Genomic DNA, 23,272 nt, shown 5'->3' with positions numbered 1-23,272 from the left:
GACTTAAAAATTTTGAAAAGCAATTTTAATTTAAATTTTAAAGATAATGATTTCATATCAAAAATACAAATTCTTGAGAAATATTTATCATTTATCATGTATTTTTAAAGTAACTACTTTAAAAGAGTTAAAAGTTAATTTAAACTTTATACATTTTTAACTACTGCAAAGGTGACATTTCTTCTCTTAATATTATTATTCTTAATAAATTAATTTGCAAAAAATTGGTCTTTAACCTAGAACTGCGGAAATTAAAGCTTAATTAGTCATTAATATATTTTACTCATTAAATTTTTACAAAAATCAAACAGAGGTCTGGGATCTACAATGATTGTTTTATCTATTATTAAAAGAGACAACATTCAAATATTTGATCAGAAAATAAGATTACCAAAAAACCCACTGGAAAAGAAAAAGTTAATAAAACAGGCTGTCTTTATTAACATTTAAAAATGTCACAACTATTAATATTTATAAATATGAAATGATGTCAGTTTTGAAATCTTTTGGAACTGAATATTTAATTGTTAACTATCAAAAGCTAACTATAAAATAAATTAAAATACCTAAAGCTAAATTAATCACCACTTATTTTAAACTAGTAAAAAATATTTAAAATTAAATTTTTATCACCACTACTTTAATAACTCAAATCTTGACCTTAGCCTTAAATTTTGAATTTTTCTTTATATATTAAAACATTAACATGAAAACAGTTTAGAAATCACAAACCAATGCAACTTTCAGATATTATTTTATATAAAACTTTAGTTAAATTTACTAAATATTTTAAATTTGTATTCTATCAAAATTATAAAGAAAAAGCACATTCTGTTACAGAAACTGTTAGGTAACTCTCATATTGAATTAAATTAATAATTTTTAATTATATTTTGTGTACAAGACGTAAGTTTAAGTATACAACTTTGCAATTAAAACTTTTTTTTTTTTTGCTTTAATTTTCAAGATAAGCTTGGTGCCATTCAGAGAAAAAGTACAAAACTGTTGCAAGTGGATGAGTAAAAGTCAAAAATATTTTGTTTATATATTAAATAGATTACCCAAAAGTAATAAACTACTTTTTACTTGTGAATTTTATTATATACATATTTAAACTAGTAAATAGTAGTAGTAAGTAGTAAGGTAACAATAAAACTATAATAATAAACCATTGAAACTGATTTGTAACTTTATTTCAAATATGTACAAAAAATAAGTAAAATACAATTATGATCCACCCCTTAATGCCAGCACCAAATGAAGTACTGAGCCACCTGATACTTTATAATCTTGTGCTGTTTTGTCATCATTCCTGAAAAAAAAATCTAAATATAACTAAAAACCAGCATAGATGCTTAAGTAAAGGTTTTATGCAATACTTTATTATTAAAATCATTAATCATAAAAATAGCTCATCTTATTTTCTTGGCTTGGAAATAAAAAGTTGAAGTGACTTGAAGTAAAATACTAATTTATCACTAACACAAAGTTTTGTTTAAAAAACATTACAGTGTTAAGTTTTTATACAGGCTTGTCAACATAGTAATAATTTGTTTACTACCAGATTACAACATCATAGAGGACTGACACTAAGCTATTATCAGCATGTTGTAAGATTCAAAAATCTATACTTAGATTCAAATTTTTCATCCATTAGAAAAATAGAAAATTTATTTCATTTCATTAAAAAATTGTTTGTTTTATTGATTTTTTGGTTCACTGTATACTCAACAACTGGACTATTAGGAATGAAATTAAAATAAAAAGCATATATTAGCATTTCTGTTCTGGGTCTAACAGCCTCACTTGCCAATATTGATAAAGCTGTATGATACAAAAACTAATGAAAAAACAAAAAACAAATATAAATACTCACATCTGCTTTCCACTGAATATTAGCCTAAGGAAAAAGAAATATTTATAAGGAATTTATATTTTACCTATGATATAATTATGTAAAAAGAGTGTAAAGAGTAACACACAACTACATAGTGCTGTAGGGCAGCAATTGTATCATAAAAAAAAGTTCAAGTATGTGAATCTTGCCTACATCCTGTATTTATAGGTTTACTCCCTTGAAACATGGAATTTGTCAGAACTTTTACTTGCATTAAACAAATAAGGTAATAAAATAATTAAACTTGTGTTACAATATGCTTTAAAATAAAATGAAGTGAGAGAGAAGAGAAAAAGATCAACGACAATCTAGCTTCTATAACTAATAAATTTTGATTCATAAGCCAGTTAATAATTAACACTATCAAATATTTTTACTTTCCTAAAACCTTTTTAATATAAAATAATAAATGAAAAACAAGTAAAGCAAATTTTTGAAAACAAGTTATGATTAACATCTTTCATTCAATTTGGACAAAAAAGTACACAAAAAGTGCATTTTTATTTTGAAGACTTAATGTTAAAATTAGTTTAAACTTTCTGCATTTCTATATACTGTGATTGAATTTATTGCATCATACTTGAAATGTCTTAAGTAAAGGAAATATTAATGTCAATATGACAAATTCTGTCCAAAATCTAAAAAAATTGTTTTACTTTTGGTACTGCAAATTATATAAATTAAAACTTGTGCATTCTATTATTTGCAACAAGAATATTTGTTTTTTGTTTAAAAACCTGTGGATGTTTTATGGACTTAATTAAAACCCATAATTAAAAAGCGCTAAAACAATTTTTAGACAGTTCTATTTTAGATTAAGATTTTGAACATACTTTTAAATAAAGCTCTACTTATAAAGCTCTATTGAGTTACTGAAACTAGAACTATCATTATGTTAAAACTTTTTATTTTTGTTGCTCAACAATTATGCATGTTTTTACCATGCATGGATGGTTTTATGTACAACATTCCAAAAAAAAACTTAACTAATCTAAAATTAAAGTGCAACACTGACATCTTTCAGTGCATAAACTTGATGTCTTAACTACAAAATGATTGAAGAATGAAACAAAATTGCAAGCTTCAGAGTTTTTACTTGAGGAATTTTAATATTCAAAACTAATATTAACTAAGAGCAAAATTATTTTATCTTTGGTTTGGCCTCAAATATAAAAACTCTTTGTAAAAACTCTGAAAAATTTGTTATAGACATTATATTACACTAATGGCACAATTATATATTTAATATTAGAGTTTAGTTTATAGATGAATGACAAATAATAACAAATAAAATACAAACCTCTCTATCAGTCTTTTGAAAGAAATCAAATTTATAATAATTTATATATTTTGACATACCAATTATAGAAATCCGATTATAAAATTTACAATATTTATATCAAATATCTTCAATAATTTTGCTTAACCTTTGAAATTATTATATGCGTCATTTGAATTTTTTTTTTTTTTAATTATCAAACTAATCTAAATAAATTTAAAAATTAGGCATATAAATTTGTTAAAAAAAAAACAACTTTTGTTTTAAACAAATAAGCAGCTCTTTTTTTTAATAAACTTAATTAAATTGGACTTACATATACATTGTACAAGTATGTATTTATTCACTGCAGAAGTATATATAAATATATATACCTCCACAGTGAATAATTACATACTTGTATAATATATAAATATTTAATACAGGTCAAAATGATAGATATACAACAAAAAAAATGAATTTTCTTAAGAAAAAGAATTCCAAACTTAATTTCATAAGTTTATATATACCTATGAATAATTGATTTACTGTTGATTGATTGTACAACTTTTAAATGCTGCACTATTAAAAAACTATGATTTAAGTGATTTAAATGCTGTACTTGATTTAAGTGCTATACAAAAACTATCCTTTTCCCTTGATGCTTCACATAAAAATGGCATTCTTTCTGTCAATTTTTCAAGACATTTGTTTCATTTATTTGTTACTTGGCAATTTATTTTTTAGATGCTAAGAAAAAAATAGAACTTTAAGAGAGTAAACAAAAAAACTAGGTGGTATGTAATACTATTTTAATAGCACATGCTGTTGTTATATCAAGAGCAGTTTCTCTGTTCAATTGTAATTTACCTAATCTATTAGAGGAATTCAAATAGAATAAACAAACAAAATAAAACAGAAATTACTACCACAAAGTAAAGAGAAAAAAAACCCAGATGGACACTTTATATCATTTTTCTCAACAATTAAAACAAAAAATTAACAAAATATTAAAAACAGTGGCATAAATAGGTGGGGACAGATGGGGCAGCTAAATTTTTTTTGGGATGGCAGATTTATAAAACCTTTTTCCATTCTTATTTGATTACCATAACACATTACTTAACATTTTGTATAAAAAAAAGCATCAACTGGTTACTATAATAAGAAAAAGGAAACATATTAGTAAAGTGGTGGTACATACAGTAAGCTAAGAGATAAGTTTATGTGATATAGCAAATTGGTTTCAATGGTCAGATATTTTGGTTGACTTAAAAAAACTGCTATGAATGATATTCTTACACATGGCTGAATCTTTTTAAGTAATTTATCTTTACAAGATAGACCACTTAAAAAAATATCTCTTTACTAATTGATCAACATCGTAACACTATTGAAGGTTGAAAAAATAAACCAAGTGAAAAAATAGAAATAAGGATGTTAGGATGATTAACCGACTAAATTGACTTTTAGTCGATTAGTAGGAAACCCATAGTCGATTAAATTGAATATTAGATTTTTCAAGATCGACTAATTTCGATCTTTGACTAGTCAACTTTTAGTTGATTTAGTCAAAGCCGATAATAACACTAGTTTAAATCCAGCGACTGAAGCAGCTATTACATATAAAGCATGAAAGAGATTTATTTTCACTCTATTTAGACTGCTTTTATTTACACCATTTATTTTTAAATTACTGAGTTCTATTAACTCAGTTTCTTGAACCATAACTGATTTTGCAATTACAAACAGCATGAATTCTTAATTTTTCCTGAACAATAGTCATAAAAGAAAGTCAACTAACACTTTGAAAAAAAAGTATTTGTTGACTTTCTATTATGATTTTTTCTGTTTCTGAACTTTAAGTTATGCTTAAAATAATAAACAAGTGTGTCAAGAAATGTCCAGTTCCAATTATAAACAAACTAAAGCAAAATCACAAAATTATCTTCTGGTCTGATATCAGGTACACCTGGTGCATAATACAAGTCTAGCTTTATTATGCACCAGTTGTACCTAACCACAGACTGACAAAATATTTCTGGGCAAGAGAAATTACAAGGAGTTGAAGAAGATATGTGACATCATTCCTAAATTTAAGAATACTTAGAAATTTTGAAAAGAGAAATGTGATGCTTATCTATTTACTCATTTCAAGTATAACCTGTGCAATGGTGGTCATTAAAGTTTGTTATTCATAAAACAACCATATATCATGGATAGTCCAAACCCATTTTTGACCATTGGAGCAATACAATACTCAAATGTTCATTCTCATTTGCATCAACAAAAAAAAAACAAAAAAAAAACAACATTGCTTTGATACAAACATTGGAATCTATGAGTTGTCAGTGCAAAGGACTTTGTGCCATTTTTATGATTTTCAGCCCAACCCAACCTTTTTATTTTGTGAGCATTACAGTTGGTTTTTCATAGCAACTCAGTCATTTAATTCATATACTTGCAATTGTCTTTTGATAGTTGCAATATATCAAATACTTATATTGACTTCATTAGCTTGTACTGTCAGTTCTTGCGCAGTTTTTAAGTGTTCTCTCAAATAAGTATATTATCTTGTTTTCCAGTCATGCAAAGTATTCAGTACTTTTTTGTTTAAAATTGTTAGTTTCTTATTTGTTTTTAGAGGATTCTTCTCAGCTCTCTTGAAGAGTTTCTATTTAATGTTTTCATATAATTTACCTGGTTTATGTCAAAAAACAAGAACATTACTTTTTTAAGGTAATTAATATCTTTTTTCCTCTGTGTTATATAACATGACCAGTTATACCTTCAATTGTCATGAATTTAATGAAAGTGATAAACAATTTAATAAAAAATTATATTAAGTGTTTATTCAGCATTCATCTTAAAAAAAAATAATTCAAAATCATAAAAGGGTGGACTAAAAATTTTGAGCAGAAGTTGCAGCTTTCTTCCACACCTTTTAGGAAAAAAGCTCAGAACATATTAGAACACAACTTAGTAGCATTTTATTAGAAAACTTCATCATTTAAGAATGCTTAAGAGCTTTTTAATCATTTAGCTTTTGACTACTTAACTAATCAGAGAATTTTTTAAAGTTACTTACTTTTAAGCTCTTTCTCTATCATACTTTTTCCCATTACTCATAGCTTCTCTCTTTTTATTACAAGTTAGGAGATTAATTTCTTTTTAATAAAGACATTAAACAAAACATAGGTCTTTAACAACTCTATTTAACATAAAATGACGTAATATTCCCCTAAAAATCACCACCTATTTAATTATTCCTTTTGAAAATTAGTGTTTTATTTATTGAGCTTCAATCAAACTGTTTCAATCAAAAACTTTACAATTATCAAGCAGCATCAGAAATAGAAAAAAAAAGACAGGTTAGACATGCCATGGTCCATTTTTTTACATCAAAATCAGTTTATCAGAAAATAAAGTGAGCTCCATGGTCCAGTTAACGATTAAGAGTGATAGGCCCATTGTTATAGCATCAAAACCTCAGTAAGGAAGATCTGTACTGAAATAATCAACATTCAAGAAGCTAAATTATATTCTATAAAGACTGGAGCACTTTTAATGAGTTATTTTCACAATAAATTTTTTACCAATTAAAAAGGTACATATAATTATACAAACTAAATAATTAGCTAGGTTTACTTAACATTCTTAAAGTTTCATGCAATAGCAATCATCAGATGTTATAGACCATAAAAAAAACAACATAAAACTTTTACAGTTTATAACATCTAATGATTGCTATTGCGTGAAACTTTAAGTAATGTTATGTAAGCCTAGCTAATTATTTAGTTTGTATAATAATAAAATAATAATAATAATAATAATAATAATAATAATAATAATAATAATAATAATAATAATAATAATAATAATAACAATAATAATATTAATAATAATAATAATAATAATAATAATAATAATAATAATAATAATAATAATAATAATAAATTTGCTCTACTTATACTACACTGTATTGAGCACTTTTACTGGAAATAATAACATAATTTCTACAATACTATATATTTAACTATAAATCTTTCTAATGCTATCAGTAATTAAAAGAAAAAACTGATGTTTTTTGGTTTTAAAAGCTTTTGAAAAATTTTTTTTAAATAGCTTATTCATTTGCTAATATTATAATTGTTTTTCTGATTGTAAGTTTTACACACCAATTAACAAATGTAATATGGAAGAGACAGAAAGACAGATATTTAATTCAATGAAACAAGATGAGGGATTTAAAATAGTTAATTAGTTGGCAGGAATAAAACTAAAAATAGCAATATTTTTATATTCAAAGAAGTTTTTTAAACGAGGTTTAGTATTGGATTTTGTTTAAGTATGATCACTAAATAAATGCCATACTTATATTAAGCCTAAAATGTAAGAAATTAAAAAGTAGTTTTTCTTATAAAAAGCTTAGGATAAAAAAGTTTGAAAATATTCAAGCCAATTAAAAATAACGAAGATGAGAGATTTACTTCAATGCTTGAGCTTTACATGGGAATATCTAGCATTAAATACTAAATATATTAAAAATATGTATACTTATACATGTAAAATATTCTGGTAAAAATCTGGTAACTTGTAACATAAAATTTTTTCTTTAACAGCTAATTTGAAGTTATTTTATTTTTTTAAACTTTTACATAATTAAAATGAGGAAGCAATTAGCATTATGTTAAAAGTAGATATTTTAATAAAATGCTAGAAATAGTAGGTGGAGACAAGAATCTAAAGAATATGCCATAGCCAAAAAGGAGAATGCTAGATTTTAGCAGTTACAAGGTCTGAACACTAGTAACCATGTGTAATGCACTAAATGCTCGTGGTACATTAATTCCTTCATTTTTTAACTTCCCAAGGGTAAATTTTAAGAAAAAGCTTTTTAGAAAAATGGATCTCCAGATTGTTCTGGTGAAACACAAAACTGGTTGGATGACTGAAGAAACATGTACTGGTTTAACCACTTTCTCTCATCCTTCAAAAGAGAATCCTACTCTTCTCATTTTAGCTAATCGTAATCTCATTTACTAATTGATTTCAATGATAAAACAAAAGAAAATGAAACACATTTGCTTATCATACCTTCTCACACATCACACCAACTAAAACCATACACATTGGACTATGGGCCATTTAGTATCAATATAAAAATAAAGTCAACTCTTGCCTAGTCAACAATCTTGGTAATACTGTTTCTATGTTTGAAATTGCAAAACTTTCTAGTTGAGCTTGGGTTAAAGCATCTTAAAATTTCAAGTAAATTTTTGTATGCAGGTATAAATACATTTAAACCCAAATTTTATACGACAAAAATTTATTACTGTTAGATACCTGATAGTCAGGACCCTTCTATTGTCAAAGATCAACCCCTAGCTTCTGATATCATAAAATCTAATCTGTCTTCAACACTTTGAGAGAAGTTGCAGAATTCTCAACTTCTGCTTATAGCATAGATCCACAAATACAAGCATCTAATGATTAACTTGTTCTATTATCCTTGAAGTCCCAAATCCAAAATACACATATATTAGTCACTCCAGAATTTGTTCAATCTTTACCTGAAGAAATCAAATTTGGAAAACAGCTATTACAAGTGAAAAGGAAACTGCCATTAAATTTTTTAAAAAACACTCTTGTGAAAGAAGCTATCCAAACCAAACAAAATGAAAGTAGGGCCAAAAAAAGACAAGATTAAACAGAAAAACCAAAAAACTAAAAAGTATTAAGACAAACCAACAAAAAATAATATATTGTTCCATATAAATTTTTTCATTTAAGGTAAACTTTGACATTTTTTAAGAAACTCACAGAGCACATAAAACTTGTTACTTATTTAAAATATATTTAGGATTGAAGTAGAGTCTGCTATTTTTACTATGAGAGCTATTTTGCTGAATTATTGTGTTATTTCCTGAAATGTTTTCGGTAATTGGATTTGGAATTGTGTTGCTAATTTGCTCAATTTAAACTTTAACAAAACTTCTGTTTCAAGTATGATAAGCTACAAGTGTTCTTTCAGTATCTGTCACTTTAAAACCTTTAGTACCATTTCCACCCTAATTTTATAACTCTGTCTGCATGTTTACATAATATTGGTATTTTTGAAGAATAGGCCAACTTTGACAATGTTACCCCACAATATGTCAAACTTAAAAATTTTTATCTTATGCTTAATGCAGTTAGTTAAGTTTGTTTAGGCTGCTACAATTTTGCTGGCTTAAATTAAACTCTAGTTTACTGTCACACTGATTCAAGTGTGTATTTTTGTCCAGGTTTGATTAAGAAAGATACCTCACACATACAAGTGACCAGAGGATGCTAGGAAGCATGGGTATATAGCAGAGAGCATGAAGTGTGCGGTTATTGACGTAAAAGAAAATGAGACGAGCATTTAGATGGCTGTTTTCATTTAAAAGGTCAACAGAACTAACTGCTTAATCATTTTAAGGGTAACAGGACTGATCCAGTTGGTAGACAGACAGCTAGCTAAAACTCAAAATAGATGATAGTGCACAAACTCATTAAACCTGTGAGTGGGATTCAGTATGGATTGAAAAACTGTTCAGTGTATTGTAAAGGATTAAAGTGTAGTGAGCATTCATTTTAACATGGCAAATCAAACATCAATTGGCTTTATGGGTGAAATGAGCTGATAAGTGTCTCAGCCACTCCCAGCAAACAAGCTTTCAGAAAAATATCAGCAGTCAGATGATGTTCTGTACACAAAATGGTGGAAACCTTGATAAAATGCATAAACATTACACAGATTTGCTGCTCAGCAATTGGTGAGTATTTAATAATGTATGTGGTTTAAAGGTAAACACTTACATAACACATGGTGTTCTGGTAGTCCTGAAGTAGTCTTCTGTACTAGTTCTGATTCTGGGTAAATAGAGAGGGAGCAATTTAAGTGGTTCACAAAGATATTTGTTACTGGAACTAGTAGCCTCAATGGTACTAAATAGTTGATTTTTGGTAGTTACAGTTTGTACATATCACAGATTGTAAAGCTTGTCATACAAAACATCATAGAGTTGTTATGCTTACCAGCTCATACAAGCAGCATTCTGCAGCCACATGACATGGGTGTATTTAAGGCTGTAAAAAGTGCCTGTGCACGTACTATGACAAGAGCTATTACAGCAAAAAGGATAAACAAGCATTTCTTGGATTATTGAAGCACTTAAAGAATGCAGGTGCATTTTCCAGAGCTAATGCCATTAATGCATTTGAAGCTTGTGGAATTTTTCAACTGAGACATCAGATAGAATCAAGTCTGAATGCTGATGAACATGTGTGTGAAAACTTTGATGCCAAAATTCCACTTCTATTTGTGTCAGCAAACATGACACTAACTCCTACAAGAAAGGCCAAAAAAAAACAAAAAAAAAACATATATTTTACTTAAACTATACAACAATCACTGACTACATTAAAGAAATTCTATCTAAATATCAGCAATATTGTACTTCTCAGATGGGGGCCATTGACAAACACAAAAATTTCAAAAACCTTTTCCACCACAAAGTTAATTTTGGAATTAATACAAAAATGGGGATTTTTTTGGAGCAAGTCATGATAAATCATCAACTGATGATATCAAATAAACAACAAATAGACTTACAAGCACATATAAAGACAAACAAGAAGTGCCAGTTTAAAATGCTTAATTGCTTAACATAAACTCACAGTATATTCAAAATTGATTGTTTGCTATGGAAAATATCAATAATATTCAGTTCTACAATAACAACAAAAAGATGAAATTTATTTGGTTTTTGTTGTAAATTATTATTATCATTATTATTATTTTTTAATAAAATACCATGTGAAATAATTTTTTTTTTAAATTTAATTATTAAGTTCTGCATCTTTAAAGTACATCTAACTGTTGGCACCTATAATGAATATATACAATATATGTTTTATCTTAAATAATACCTTTTATAACTAATTTTATACTATGTTAATTTTCCCTCAGCATTGTATGAATATCCAAAAAGACTATTCTGACAGACAAACAAAAAAAAATGAATTTCACAAAAAAAGCGATTGAAGAAATCCAAAATAAGTTTAATAGCTGAAAATAGTTATATGAAACACAAAGAATATTATATACTGACTATATATTGTTTTTATTCTACTTTTTTGAGTGACATTTCTAAGTTTTTTTGGGATGGTTTGATATGTAAAAACCCTGGATGTAAAATTTCTGAGTTTTATAATTGCAATAAGATACACTAGATTTATTTAATCTTGACATAGCTTTTTGCATGTTGAAACAAACACCCTAGAGTCTTTTTTAATGTTTATGATTTTAGAATAGTGCTTGAGACTCCAAACAGCATGTCAAATAGAATATGATTTTGGATTTAATGTTAATATTTGAATTTTTTTTTTTTTTCTCTGCATACCAACATTACTACTACAATGTAAAAAACAAAAAGTAAAATTACAAAAAGAAAAAAAAGAAAAAAAAACGTACTTGTTATTTAACCTAGACAGTATTAAAACAGGCAAAATTAAAAAAAAAAAAAAGAAGTTTGTTAAGAGTGGAAATCTCTGACCTACTTTTACTGGTTTCAATAATAAAATATTCCATAGCCATAAGAATTTGCATGACTAGAAATTTATTTCCACAATTTGGAGAACTTATTTTAATTTATTTTACCTAGGTTTTTTTTTTTAATTATTTTCTTTATTGTTTCTTTAAAATACAGTTTTAAAGAAACAATAAAGAAAATAATTTTTATATTTCAAGTTGACAATTTAACTAAAAAAAAAAAATTTTCTTTTTTGAGTATTATCATTTAAGCTTTGAATATTGCAACTTTAAATCATTTAATTTTGCATTAACTCTTTGTGAAGAAATAACAACAGATTAGATAGAGAACTTCTAAATATGATAACTTCATGGAAAACTACATGGTAATCAGAGAAAAAGTGATTTTACCAAAACTAAAAGTCTAAAACAAAATTATGGTTTACAAAGGATTTTAAGTTGCATGAATTTTAAAAAATAAAGGCTCAGTCCAATTAATAGCTAAGTGGAAGATTGGGATTTTTATTATGGGACACTTTCAAGCACTTATAATACTTATCATGATAAATAAAGTTACAGCATAAAGCTTTTGTAATTGTTTCATCTATGAGTAACCTAACACAGAAACTAGTATAGATCCATTTTCTTGAGCACAAGAGTTTTAGGGAGTAACTTAAAACATCATAATATTTATTAGAGGTGGCTGAAAGTAACAAATGGTTAAATGTCCCCATCTTTCCTTATGTGTTTGTTAGAATTAAGAAATGCTTCATCCTCTATTGTTATGTGTTTGTTAGAATTAAGAAATGCTTCATCCTCTATTGTTATGTGTTTGTTAGAATTAAGAAATGCTTCATCCTCTATTGTTATTGTTACAATTTGCGCTTATGCTCCGTATCTTTAAACATGAGCATTTTTTAAATATTGTTGAGAAAACTGCAATAAAAAGTCTATTTTATGTTATTTGGCTTTTATCAAAAATAAAGCCAAAAATTAAAAAGTAAGTAAAAAGCAAATTATAAATTAATCAATATATAAAGCTCACACAATGAAGCACACAATTTTAATTGACAGGAAATGATGTTATAGTCTAAGTTCATAATAAAAATATAACAATATTTAAATATTTTCTTTGAAATACTATTCTAACAAGCTATTACTTGTTTTCATATGTTGAATATTTTCCTGCTTTTGTATGATTAAGGTAATTTGATCAAAAAAAATTTTTAAAAAGGTTTATCTGGCTGAATCCTTAATGTAGGAAATTTGGTAAATGATTATAGTACAATAGCTTTTATATATGGTTTTAGTAAGCTATTGCATACTTTTATGAGTTAACTATTTCCCAAAATATTTATTGTTTTAGAAATACAGTTATAATAGTTTATATCTTACAAGTTTTCTTGATTATAAATAAAAATAAAAATAAAAAGGGAAAAGGGAAAAGGTGTGTATTGATGTAGAGTTTTTAAAATTAATTTCATCTTCTTTTAGATGAAGTAATTAAAAGATAAATAGAATTAAAAGCCATAGAAAGAAATATTTATATCTAAAAACCAAGACATTTTAAAACTCTTAGATGGAAGTTTTTTCAAAAAAAAAGTAGCTCTTTAAGGTTTTCAAATTTTGGTTGACCACTGTATTTAATCTTAAATTTTCATAACTTTAAAAATTACCTACTTTTGAACTGAATCTATTTTTTAAATGTCCAGAGGACTTAACTATATTTACCTATAATTATGCTTTATGGTATAAGTAAACAAAATATTATTAGATTAAATGTATCAAACATTACTTATAAATCATCATTCAATTTATTTAAAAACCTTTGCTGTGCTGGAGGAATTCCTTCTTTTTCTTCAACGCGCTCTTTTATCCTTTCAACCTGAATTCACAAAAAATTTGAGACATTTAAACCCTATCTAAAAATTATTTTTGATGCTTTAGATAAATTAAAGTTAGACATACCTTATCATTAGGCTCAATATCAATTTCTATCTAATATAGAAAATAATATTTATCATCAGATTCATTCTATAAAAGAGATTATGCTTACAAGCTTTTTACTTATTAATGGAAGTTTACTTTCATCATATATATATATATATATATATATATATATATATATATATATATATATATATATATATATATATATATATATATATATATATATATATGAGATAAGTAAACATACATACATGTATGTACGTATGTTTGTATGTATGTATGTATGTATGTATGTATGTATGTATGTATGTATGTATGTATGTATGTATGTATGTATGTATGTATGTATGTATGTATGTATGTATGTATGTATGTATGTATATATGTATGTATGTATGTATGTATGTATGTATGTATGTATGTATGTATGTATGTATGTGTGTGTGTGTGTATGTATCGATACATGCATACATACATGCATACATACATAAATGCATTTTTGAACTTGTTTTGGAAATCAAATAAAAAGCAATTTAGAAGTCTTTTTTAACACAACTTTAGCCCATATATGCTGACATTCTTGCTCTAGCCTTTAATTTAGCTGTGGATGCTGGTAAATACTTCACAGGTCCAAAAAAAAAAAGAGTTTTAAATAAACTTGAAAGCTGTTGGGAATAAATACTTATCTAGCTACCTCTTTTCCAGTTAATGTTTTTACTTTAATCAACATCGTATACTTATTTTATCTTATTTAGTTATCTGAAATTAAAAATAATGTGATAGTTAACTTCATTACAGGAGAATTGTGATGTGAAAAGATATATTGAAACATCCGAGCTTAAAAGAATGATACTTTGTACGCTAGAAATAGACCGGCTCAAATTGTCCTTCCCGAACATCAGTTTTGTTTTACCTAATCCTGGTTTCTTGAACTTTCTTATCTGAAAACCCGAGCACAACAGTAAAATTTCTGAGAAAGGAAATAGTACAGACATTTTAAGAAAAATCTGTTTTTTGCCTAGATTTAAAAATGAAATGCTTAAATGAAGTAAATAATGTTAACTAAAGCTATAAGAGCACACGCTTGCAACAGGTTCCCAAATAACAGATCGAAGTTTTGAAAGTACTCTAAATATAAAGTTAAGAAAGAGTTTAACTAGAGTAAAACACTTTTATAATTAAAAGTAATAATAAAAATATACAGAAATGTTGATAAGATATTTTCAGTTGTTTCCTTTTATTCAAATGTTTCTGAATTGAAATTATGAATTTAAAGTTTCAAAATAATATTGTAAAACTTCAAAATGATCATTTTGTCCAAATTTAACCCGGGTTTTACGGTAATCAGTCTAAATGGGTTTGTGTATATAACGTCCGAATTTTTATTTACCATATTCAAACAAGATCTTAACATCCTTGTTAACCATATAAGGTATCTTTAATATGTCCCGTATAAATATTTTTCTTAATATTTAAAATAATTTATCGTACTTTTATTATTCAATAGTAACGAAATGAAGCTCTGGTCTACGGAATATGTGTTTAGGTAGGTAGCAATCGAATTATCCTGATAAATATGTTATAAATTACCGTTCATAAAGACACCTAATATTCACTCAAGTACAGTTCCACAGAACAGTTGGTTTTAAGTTTTATCATTATTCACAACCATTATAAGCTCTGTAGTTTTAGGCTCCTTTTTAAAACAAAATAGGTGTTTTACACCAATGCTTTAAAGTATATCTAATGAAAAAGGAAAAAAGTTCAAATTTTTGAAAACCTGTGAATATAAAAATTTATGTATTGTAATAATTCATGCAAATAATCATGTAAAATAAAAATTTGTTATTTTGTTTACTAGTATTTGGTAGCAAGTACAAATAATATTTCTATATCATTTTATTTTCAAAGTTGAAATTATTCACATAATTTCGTACATAAATTAAAAATTTTACAAGAATACTAGTAATGAAATTTTTAATGAAAAATAAATCTTGCACCTGATGATAAATTTTTGTTGAAGATTATACTGAGCTTTAACATACATCATATTTTAACATTAAACCCTTTAGGGCAGTACTAAGACTTCACTGTTTGTTGTAAAACTTTTTGTAGAACAGCAGGAATAAAAATAGAAGTGCTCATGATTATTTTTGACTTTGATTTCTTCAAACCACCCTAATATATATATAAATATGAATATATAAATCAGGGTGTCCCTTTTTTTGGGTGAAATTTTTTTTACAAGCATTCCCTTAATTTCATTGGTATAAATAGATGACAAAACAATTGGTGTTAAGTTTTAGCCCATAAAAATGTCACTTTTTGAGGGTATAATGGTCTGTCAGTTTTAAAGTTATTTAATGTGAAAATTTTTAACGAATTCACATGTACCTAAATATTTTAATTTTTGCTGGGAGCAATAAAAGATTTTGTGTTTTGACTTTTTTTTATGTGTCTGAAAAGTATTGATGAGTTTACAGATTTTAATAAAGCAAGATTGATTATGCTATAGTTTTATTTTAGATATGAAACAGGTTAATATAAATAGTTATAAAACAGTTTAAAAAGTGGTAAGAAACTACTAATTGATGAAAAGACACTGCAAACAATATTATGAAAGGACACTGCTATTTTGTGAAAGGATACAAATGATAATATTGAATGGACTCTATTGATTAGTGAAAGGCTAAATTACTTTAAAAAGTAAAAAGAGAGTTATGGAACAAGTATACAGTGAAACGTCATTAATGAATTAGGTAGCAATTGAAAAACTCAAAGAAGCATATTTACCTTATAGGAAAATGTTTCTTTATCTAGTTTTTTTCTTTATAAATTTGATTTCACAAATGAAACAAAGTCAGTTGCCAACAAAGAAAACATTCTCCTATTATTGATTATACTATGTAAAAAAATTTTATTTTTGTTTTATCCTTGGGTTGATAGTGTGTTTTTCTACCTCATTTTGCAAAAAAAAAATAGAAAATAAATGTTGTTCCTTAAAAAGAATAATTTGTATTGAATAATCAGTATTCTTCTAGAATATTCCTGATCTATTAGAATTGTCTAGATGAACTAAGAATTTTCCAGATTATTCTAGAACTTTTAAGAACCCTTTAAACCTCAGAGAAATCATACTCCCAATCATCAGAGGAATCCATACTCCCGATCAAGAACATATCAATGAGTTGATCAGAGATCTTGGTATCACAAAGAGCTTTTAATGTAGAGACTCAAGCAACAGAATTTGCTAGATAAAAATGTCCACATATCAGGTCAGAAAAGGCGTCACCAGGATTTTTCAAGCTTTTTCACTTGTCAAGATGAGCTTTGCTTTTGCCAAAATGTGACTGGTCTGTTTGAGGCACTTGGAATTACTCCCAAAGAGTGGCAGTTCTTTATAGACAGCTCATGCAGAAGCCTCAAAGTAGTGCTACTTCGTAACAGGAATAAGTATCTATCTCTCCCCCTCACTCACTCTGTCCAGCTCTATGAAGAATACAAGAGTGTTAAGATCTTGTTAAATGTCTTGGGAGGTTATTGGAGACTTTAAAATGGTGGCTTTGCTGATGGGTCTCCAAGTCAGCTTTAAAAAATATCCTTGTTGTATTTGCCTTTGTGACAGCAGGGGTGCAGAGGCACACTATTTCAAGTGGGACTGGCCACTGTAGACAGAGTTAGTTACGGAACAATAACATCAAATGGGAGCCATTGTTGGACCCCATTAAAGTACTGTTTCCTCCACTCTTGTTAAAACTAGGCCTTGTGAAAGCTGAGCATGGGAGCATACTCGGAGGAGCAAGGGGAGCACTTCCACCAGGATATGTTGAACTTTGAACTCCATTACCAAGGGTCTTATACTGAAAATATGATGGGGGTCTATATTTTGGGGCTGGTTTGTGAAAGTAATCTACAATATAAGTGTAAATCTAGAAAAACTACTCATTTCTAATGTTTTCATTGTATCACTTGTGACATTTCAACTCAAGGACAAAACTTTTTTTACACAGTGTTATAACATGGTAAATATGAATAAAGCATGTTAGTTTCAGGGTGAAAAGTAATTTTCTTTTTTACATCAAATACCTAAAGCATTTGGAAAATAGTGATGTAAGTAGCAGCAAGTGAGACTAGAAATTCAAATTAAGATATGAGAGGATCTCCAACGATAAATTGTTTTGATGGCAAAATTGATGAGTTTATCAAAGGAAGAAAACTACCAAGGGATAGAATAGACAAATAATTTGCTAGGAATACCCCCTTATACAGTATCATTCAAAATTAATCATGTAGTCAGCATGCATTCACCAGACTCTAAATAACTTTGAAATATTTAATAGATTTTCAAATTGTATCATTTGTTACAGCATTAAGTGGAATGTATAATTTGTTTTGATAACTAAAAGCTTTGAGAAATTACAAAAAGACTACAATTCAAAGCATTGTAGAAAAGTATAAAAAAAACTTGAAAATTGAAGCATCTCCCAGGACTAGGGTTTTAAATGATTGTGAAGAAAGGATTTTAAATGATTGTAAAGAAAGGCAAATGTTATAGAAAATAAAGTAACTAATTCTTTAATACAAAAAGCATCAAGATGATTGGTTTAATGTAGAGATTGACAGCTCTCAACTTTTCAAATGCAAATATAAAAATATAGTTTAAACAAACACTTACCAAGTTTAATTCCTGATACAGCTCTCATCCCAAATCTATGATTAATTATTCTAAAAGTTAAAAAATATTAAATATCTGTAAAGTTGTGGTTTTTAGTCACATGACATATAAAAGTTAGTATTATTATTGTAAAAGTAATCATAACTGACTTTACCATAACAAGGCAATGCGGGCATTATATTGCTATAAATTAGAAGAATTTTTCGAAAGTTCGGGGACATTGAAGAACCCCTAAAAATTTTTTAAACATTCCAAATTTTTCTAAAACACCCAGAAAATAATTTTTAACACTTTCTTAAAGATCTATTATTGAAAATTGTTATAATAAATGTTAAAAAATGGAGTTTTATATTATTTTTACTTCTTGTTTATAGTCTTTGATAATTTTAGATATCCTTTTTTTTATCTCCCTTTTCTTTTATACAGCCATCCATGGAAGCAAGTTACTGAAGCTGCATGGCGAAAGTATCCTAATGAGTTGAACCCAAATGTATTGGCAATTGATGTTTTGGATAGAAAAGTTTCTGAAGATGGTAAATTGGTCACAACAAGAATATTTGGAACACAATGGATTTTTCCAAAAGTTATAACTTCATTATTAGGAATGCCTGAAATGTGTTATGCAATAGAGTCTTCAGAAGTTGATATGAAAAAAGAAAAAATGACTTTAAAAATGATCAATTACACATTTTGGGGAATTCTAGCTGTTGAAGAAAAGTTGGTTTATCAGCCTAATAAAGAAAATCCAAATGAGTAGGACTAAAGCTATATAAAGATTTTTGTTAAAATTTAGAATTAGATTTTTATAGAAAACCTCTAGGGAAAATTTTTTTTTTTAAATTGTGGTTTTTTAAGTTGAACTTATAAATTTTTTTTTTTTTTTTTTTGTCTCAGGACTCACTTAACTCAAGGAGCAAAAATTCAAATCAATGGTCTTCAGTTTGCTAATTATTTTGAAGGAATGATTGTGAAAAACTTTGAGGCAACTTCTATCAAAGTGAGTATTTTTTTAAAGAACTTTTAAGCAGAAAGTTCTTTTGATCAAAAGGAAGAAAAATATTTTTTAAATAAGTAGTTTATATACTTTAGTTATCTCTAAATAGACTTATTTTCATATCTAGCTAGTAATTAAATATATTCAAAGGATATTCATATATATCTATGTTAGTTGTACAGTATTTATTTTTGATTGTATAAGATATATGATTTTAAGGTGAACAAAATAATAAGCAAAATTTTAATCTGTTTTCAAATTACAAAGAAAACCTACTAAAAAGTATGTAATTGTAGGAAAATCCCACAATTCTCTTAATGTTAGTTATGTAAAAATTTTAAACAAGTTAAAAATAATCAGACTATAGACATTCTTTTTTGACAATACAGAAAAAATTATAATATATTTAATGAATTTTTAGAGGTTGAAAATTCATATTCAGCTTAAAGCTTTATCAGAATTGATCATTAATTGGGCAGCTTACAGGAAGTGGTACTGTGCCACACCTTAGTATATACTCAAATAATGAAAATGCAGATGTTGTAGAATTCTTTTTCTTAAACTTTTTGTTAATTATCAATATTTCGAAACTATAAATAGCTTTAGCCATGGATCTTGCATGATGGTTTTTTGAATTTCAACCCTCTTAACTCCACAAGAATGGTTATTAGTAATTAACGAAACTATATAATCACCCCTAAGTAAATCTTGAAGCCGCTCATTAGCAAAACTTCCTATAAGCTTTAATGCATTTACAGCTGCTTCATGTGATATACCAGTATTGTACTTAAACATATTTAGCTGTGCACTCACTCAATTTATAAGATTCCAATCTTGCAGCATTTTTGAAACAGCCAATGTCTGAGCCTCCCCTGTGCTTGCAGGTACTTTTGAAACATCTAGAAGTTTTAATTTAATGAATGGTATGTAAATTAGATATAATTAGTCAATTTTATCTAATTTACAAACCATTTTTTAAATTAAACTTATCTGACACGCAAAATTACAAATTCATTTGGTTTTTGAAAGTCCTGAGAACAAATATTTTTACTTCAAATCTGGAAAGTTTTTTATGCAAACAACCTTTTGTTTTTAATTCTTTGTCTGCAGTGAGTTGTAATCATTTTTTTTCTCGTATTAGAGGTTAAAAAAGGATTCAATGGCTGACTTGGATTGACATATGATTTACACTTTTTTCTTAGTTTAATACTGTCGGAATATCAAATATCGGAACTTATTAGTAGTGCCCACTTCTGTCGAAATATCAATCAATTTTCGTTTAACTCATAGTTAGACTTTAGCTTCCTTTTAAATTATTCTCTAAGATCAAACGAAAAGAATCACTGCTCACTTGACCTACTGAAAGTTTGAAACCGGAGTAAACATTATTAACCGGAAGAAACGTTATTAACCATTTCTTAATGCAAAAATATTATGGTAAAAAACATTTATGTAAATATTTAATGTAAATATTTAATGTTATATGTATTACATATAAAATTACATCATATGAATACATACATGTACGCATTATAGATAAATATAATCATATGATTTAATTTTATATTTTTAAATTGCTATAGTTTGTGTGCGTGATTGCGTACGTGTGTGCATAGGTGTATAGTAATACTTATTCAGGTCTAATGTAAAAGTTTTATTGTTGTTGCAATATTTTAAAAAATATGATTTCAATTTTTGAAGGGAAGAACTGCATTGGAACAAGTTTTACAAAAAATAAAAATTGAAAATATCTTCCGAAGTCTGGCGAACGAAATTGAAGAATTATCTTTGGATATTGATAAAGCCGCAAGTTTTATTGATGAAGAGTTAAAAGTTTCAGAACGTATAAAAGAATTAACTGATGATCTTGATAAGGCTTCATCTATTATAAATACTGAAATAAAGCATTTCTCATCTAAAATCCAATTAGATTTGAAGCATCTGTTAAATAACTTAAATGCGGATTTACGTGAAATTCAGAAGACAGTTCTTATTCGTGATAATAAACAACATGGTAGTTTAGTAACTGCTGTTCAACAAGCTGGAATTACTGCAAAGTCAAATAGTAACAATTGATATAACAAGTTCATTTTACTTTTAATATACTGATTGCGTCGTTGTAATCTGTTTCTTTTTTAAATTTATTTATACTGTTTCGGCTGTTTGCCTTTAATTTAATAAAGCAACTAAAACTGCCGTACTATCGTCGTTATTGTCATCATCATCATCATCATCATCATCATCATCATCATCATCATCATCATCGGCTGTTACATTTATAAAAAAAGCTATACTGATACACATTAAGTCACCCAGAAATTTGAGCTCTTCGAAGTTCGTCGACTATTGTATTACGTCAACCTAAACCTGAAAATTTTGAAAGAAGACTATTGTATTACGTTAATCTTGGTACCTGGAAATTTTGAAAGAAGGAGAATCGAAAAAATAACGAGAAAACTTTGTCTTTCTAATGTTACTATATTTATTTATTGATTTCAAAACTGTGAAAGCAATGTACTTAATAAAATAAAGTGTACCGTGAGTCAAACAACAAGGTACTTTTTTAGTCAAAATATCATTCCTATAAGCTAAAGCGGTTTTTCATTTATATTGTATTTTGTGTTTCACTTGTCTTATCAGATGAAGTATCGTTAAAAAATACAAAAATAATTTCCAAATTAAAAGGTCCAAACGATATTTCGACCTTCGTGCTCACTGGGATACTAAGTTACATGTTTTACAAATAAACTCTGAGACGAATGCGAAGTTCATACTGGTAATTCTATATGCCTTTTCTTTATGCCGGATCACTCTATTTTTCCCATACCACAGGAATATGCGGAGAAATCGAACGTAAAATAACCTGATGAAGCAAAAATTAAAGCTAGCTATTGAAAAAACGATAATATCTGGAGACAAGAGGTGTGCATTTTTTTAAACTTGGGTAACTGTACTTAAAATCTTCCCAAACTTATCATAAATAACATTTCAAAAATCCGATAAAGAGATAAACAACAAGTGAATCTTTCAGTAAAATAAAAGAAATGTTGTGCACAGATCAATGCCTTGATTTCTATGATGTTAAGAAACTCGTAACAATCTAACTCAACGCGTGCAAACCAGGTATTGGAGTAATTATAGTTCTTAATGAAAAACTAATAACATTTGCATCAAGATCAATGCGCTTTTGACTTTACATACTATAAAATTGTCAAGTCTATTATTTATATATTTGAGTAGCTTTTCTAATATGAAGCTCACTCTACAATTAGTAAGAATTTTGCTACTACAACTTTGAGGTGAATAAACGAATTTTGTAACATTAAAAATACCAGTATTCGGGATTGGATTCTCTACCCTTAAAAATAGCCAGGTACGAAATACCTCACTATTACAAGTCTGGACTGCAAGCTAGCCACTCCAAAACTTCAGTATTAACATTATTTAAGTATTCAGTAATAATATGTGCTGTATGTGGTCTAGCATTATCCTGCATAAGAAGGAATCCATCTCCAATGTACGGTATAAAAGGTACCACAAGAGGTTCTAAGCCATATATCGTTTAGAAGCCAGACGTCCACCATCAACAATTTATTATTTTTTTTGTCCTAACAATGGTTTTCCTCGCAATATTTGGGATGCCTACTGCGAAATTGTTGCGAATGGGCCATTTTTTTGCATCCAGTGACAATTTCTTGCTCGGCTGTCCCATTGCAGAAATAATATTGAAATTTCGTAAAAGTTTTCTGCTGATCAAGGAAAAAATTAACCATTTTTAGGTCTATACAAACAATGCAGTTGAGTTACAGATATTTAATCAAGTTAAGCACCATTTTAATGTCATGACAAGCCACTAGAAAATGACCAATTTAGACAAAATCGAAAATATTTCCATTATACAAAAGGATCTCCATTCTGTTGCATTATAAATGGAAATACAC

At 27.2% G+C, this 23,272-nt stretch overlaps 2 protein-coding genes across 4 annotated transcripts; one reads left to right on the top strand and one right to left on the bottom strand.

The window, feature by feature from the left end:
* Positions 1 to 1,171: 1,171 nt before the first annotated feature.
* On the bottom strand, positions 1,172 to 14,603 carry LOC149878408 (ubiquitin-like protein NEDD8). 3 transcript variants are annotated; one of them, XR_016447691.1, is made up of 5 exons: positions 10,218 to 13,532; positions 9,999 to 10,127; positions 8,502 to 8,728; positions 1,877 to 1,900; positions 1,172 to 1,312 (listed from the first exon to the last, which is right to left on the bottom strand). XR_016447691.1 is itself a non-coding variant. In XM_090073299.1 (5 exons), the coding sequence occupies exons 1-5, from the start codon at positions 14,492 to 14,494 to the stop codon at positions 1,228 to 1,230; spliced, it is 234 nt and encodes a 77-aa protein (XP_089929425.1). In that variant the 5' UTR covers positions 14,495 to 14,603; the 3' UTR covers positions 1,172 to 1,227. The 3 variants fall into 3 exon arrangements, 2 of the variants coding, with proteins under 2 accessions (XP_089929425.1, XP_089929424.1); XM_090073299.1 differs by lacking the exons at positions 8,502 to 8,728; positions 9,999 to 10,127; positions 10,218 to 13,532 and adding exons at positions 13,539 to 13,597; positions 13,681 to 13,710; positions 14,459 to 14,603; XM_090073298.1 differs by lacking the exons at positions 8,502 to 8,728; positions 9,999 to 10,127; positions 10,218 to 13,532 and adding exons at positions 13,539 to 13,597; positions 13,681 to 13,710; positions 14,357 to 14,487.
* Positions 14,604 to 14,988: 385 nt separating this feature from the next.
* LOC145193303 (PRELI domain containing protein 3A-like) lies at positions 14,989 to 21,454 on the top strand. Its single transcript, XM_090073176.1, has 5 exons — positions 14,989 to 15,094; positions 15,170 to 15,208; positions 18,764 to 19,090; positions 19,232 to 19,334; positions 21,033 to 21,454. Exons 2-5 carry the CDS (start codon positions 15,177 to 15,179, stop codon positions 21,405 to 21,407), a joined length of 837 nt encoding a protein of 278 aa, XP_089929302.1. The 5' UTR covers positions 14,989 to 15,094; positions 15,170 to 15,176; the 3' UTR covers positions 21,408 to 21,454.
* Positions 21,455 to 23,272: the final 1,818 nt, after the last annotated feature.

Source organism: Hydra viridissima, unplaced genomic scaffold (assembly GCF_058129835.1).
Source record: "Hydra viridissima isolate aposymbiotic clone 2 unplaced genomic scaffold, HvirCarnegie_v1 scaffold_15, whole genome shotgun sequence".
NCBI classification, from domain to species: Eukaryota; Metazoa; Cnidaria; class Hydrozoa; order Anthoathecata; family Hydridae; genus Hydra; species Hydra viridissima.
The sequence above is the reverse complement of the archived record's forward strand: the minus strand, read 5'-3'. Positions and strand labels throughout refer to the sequence as shown.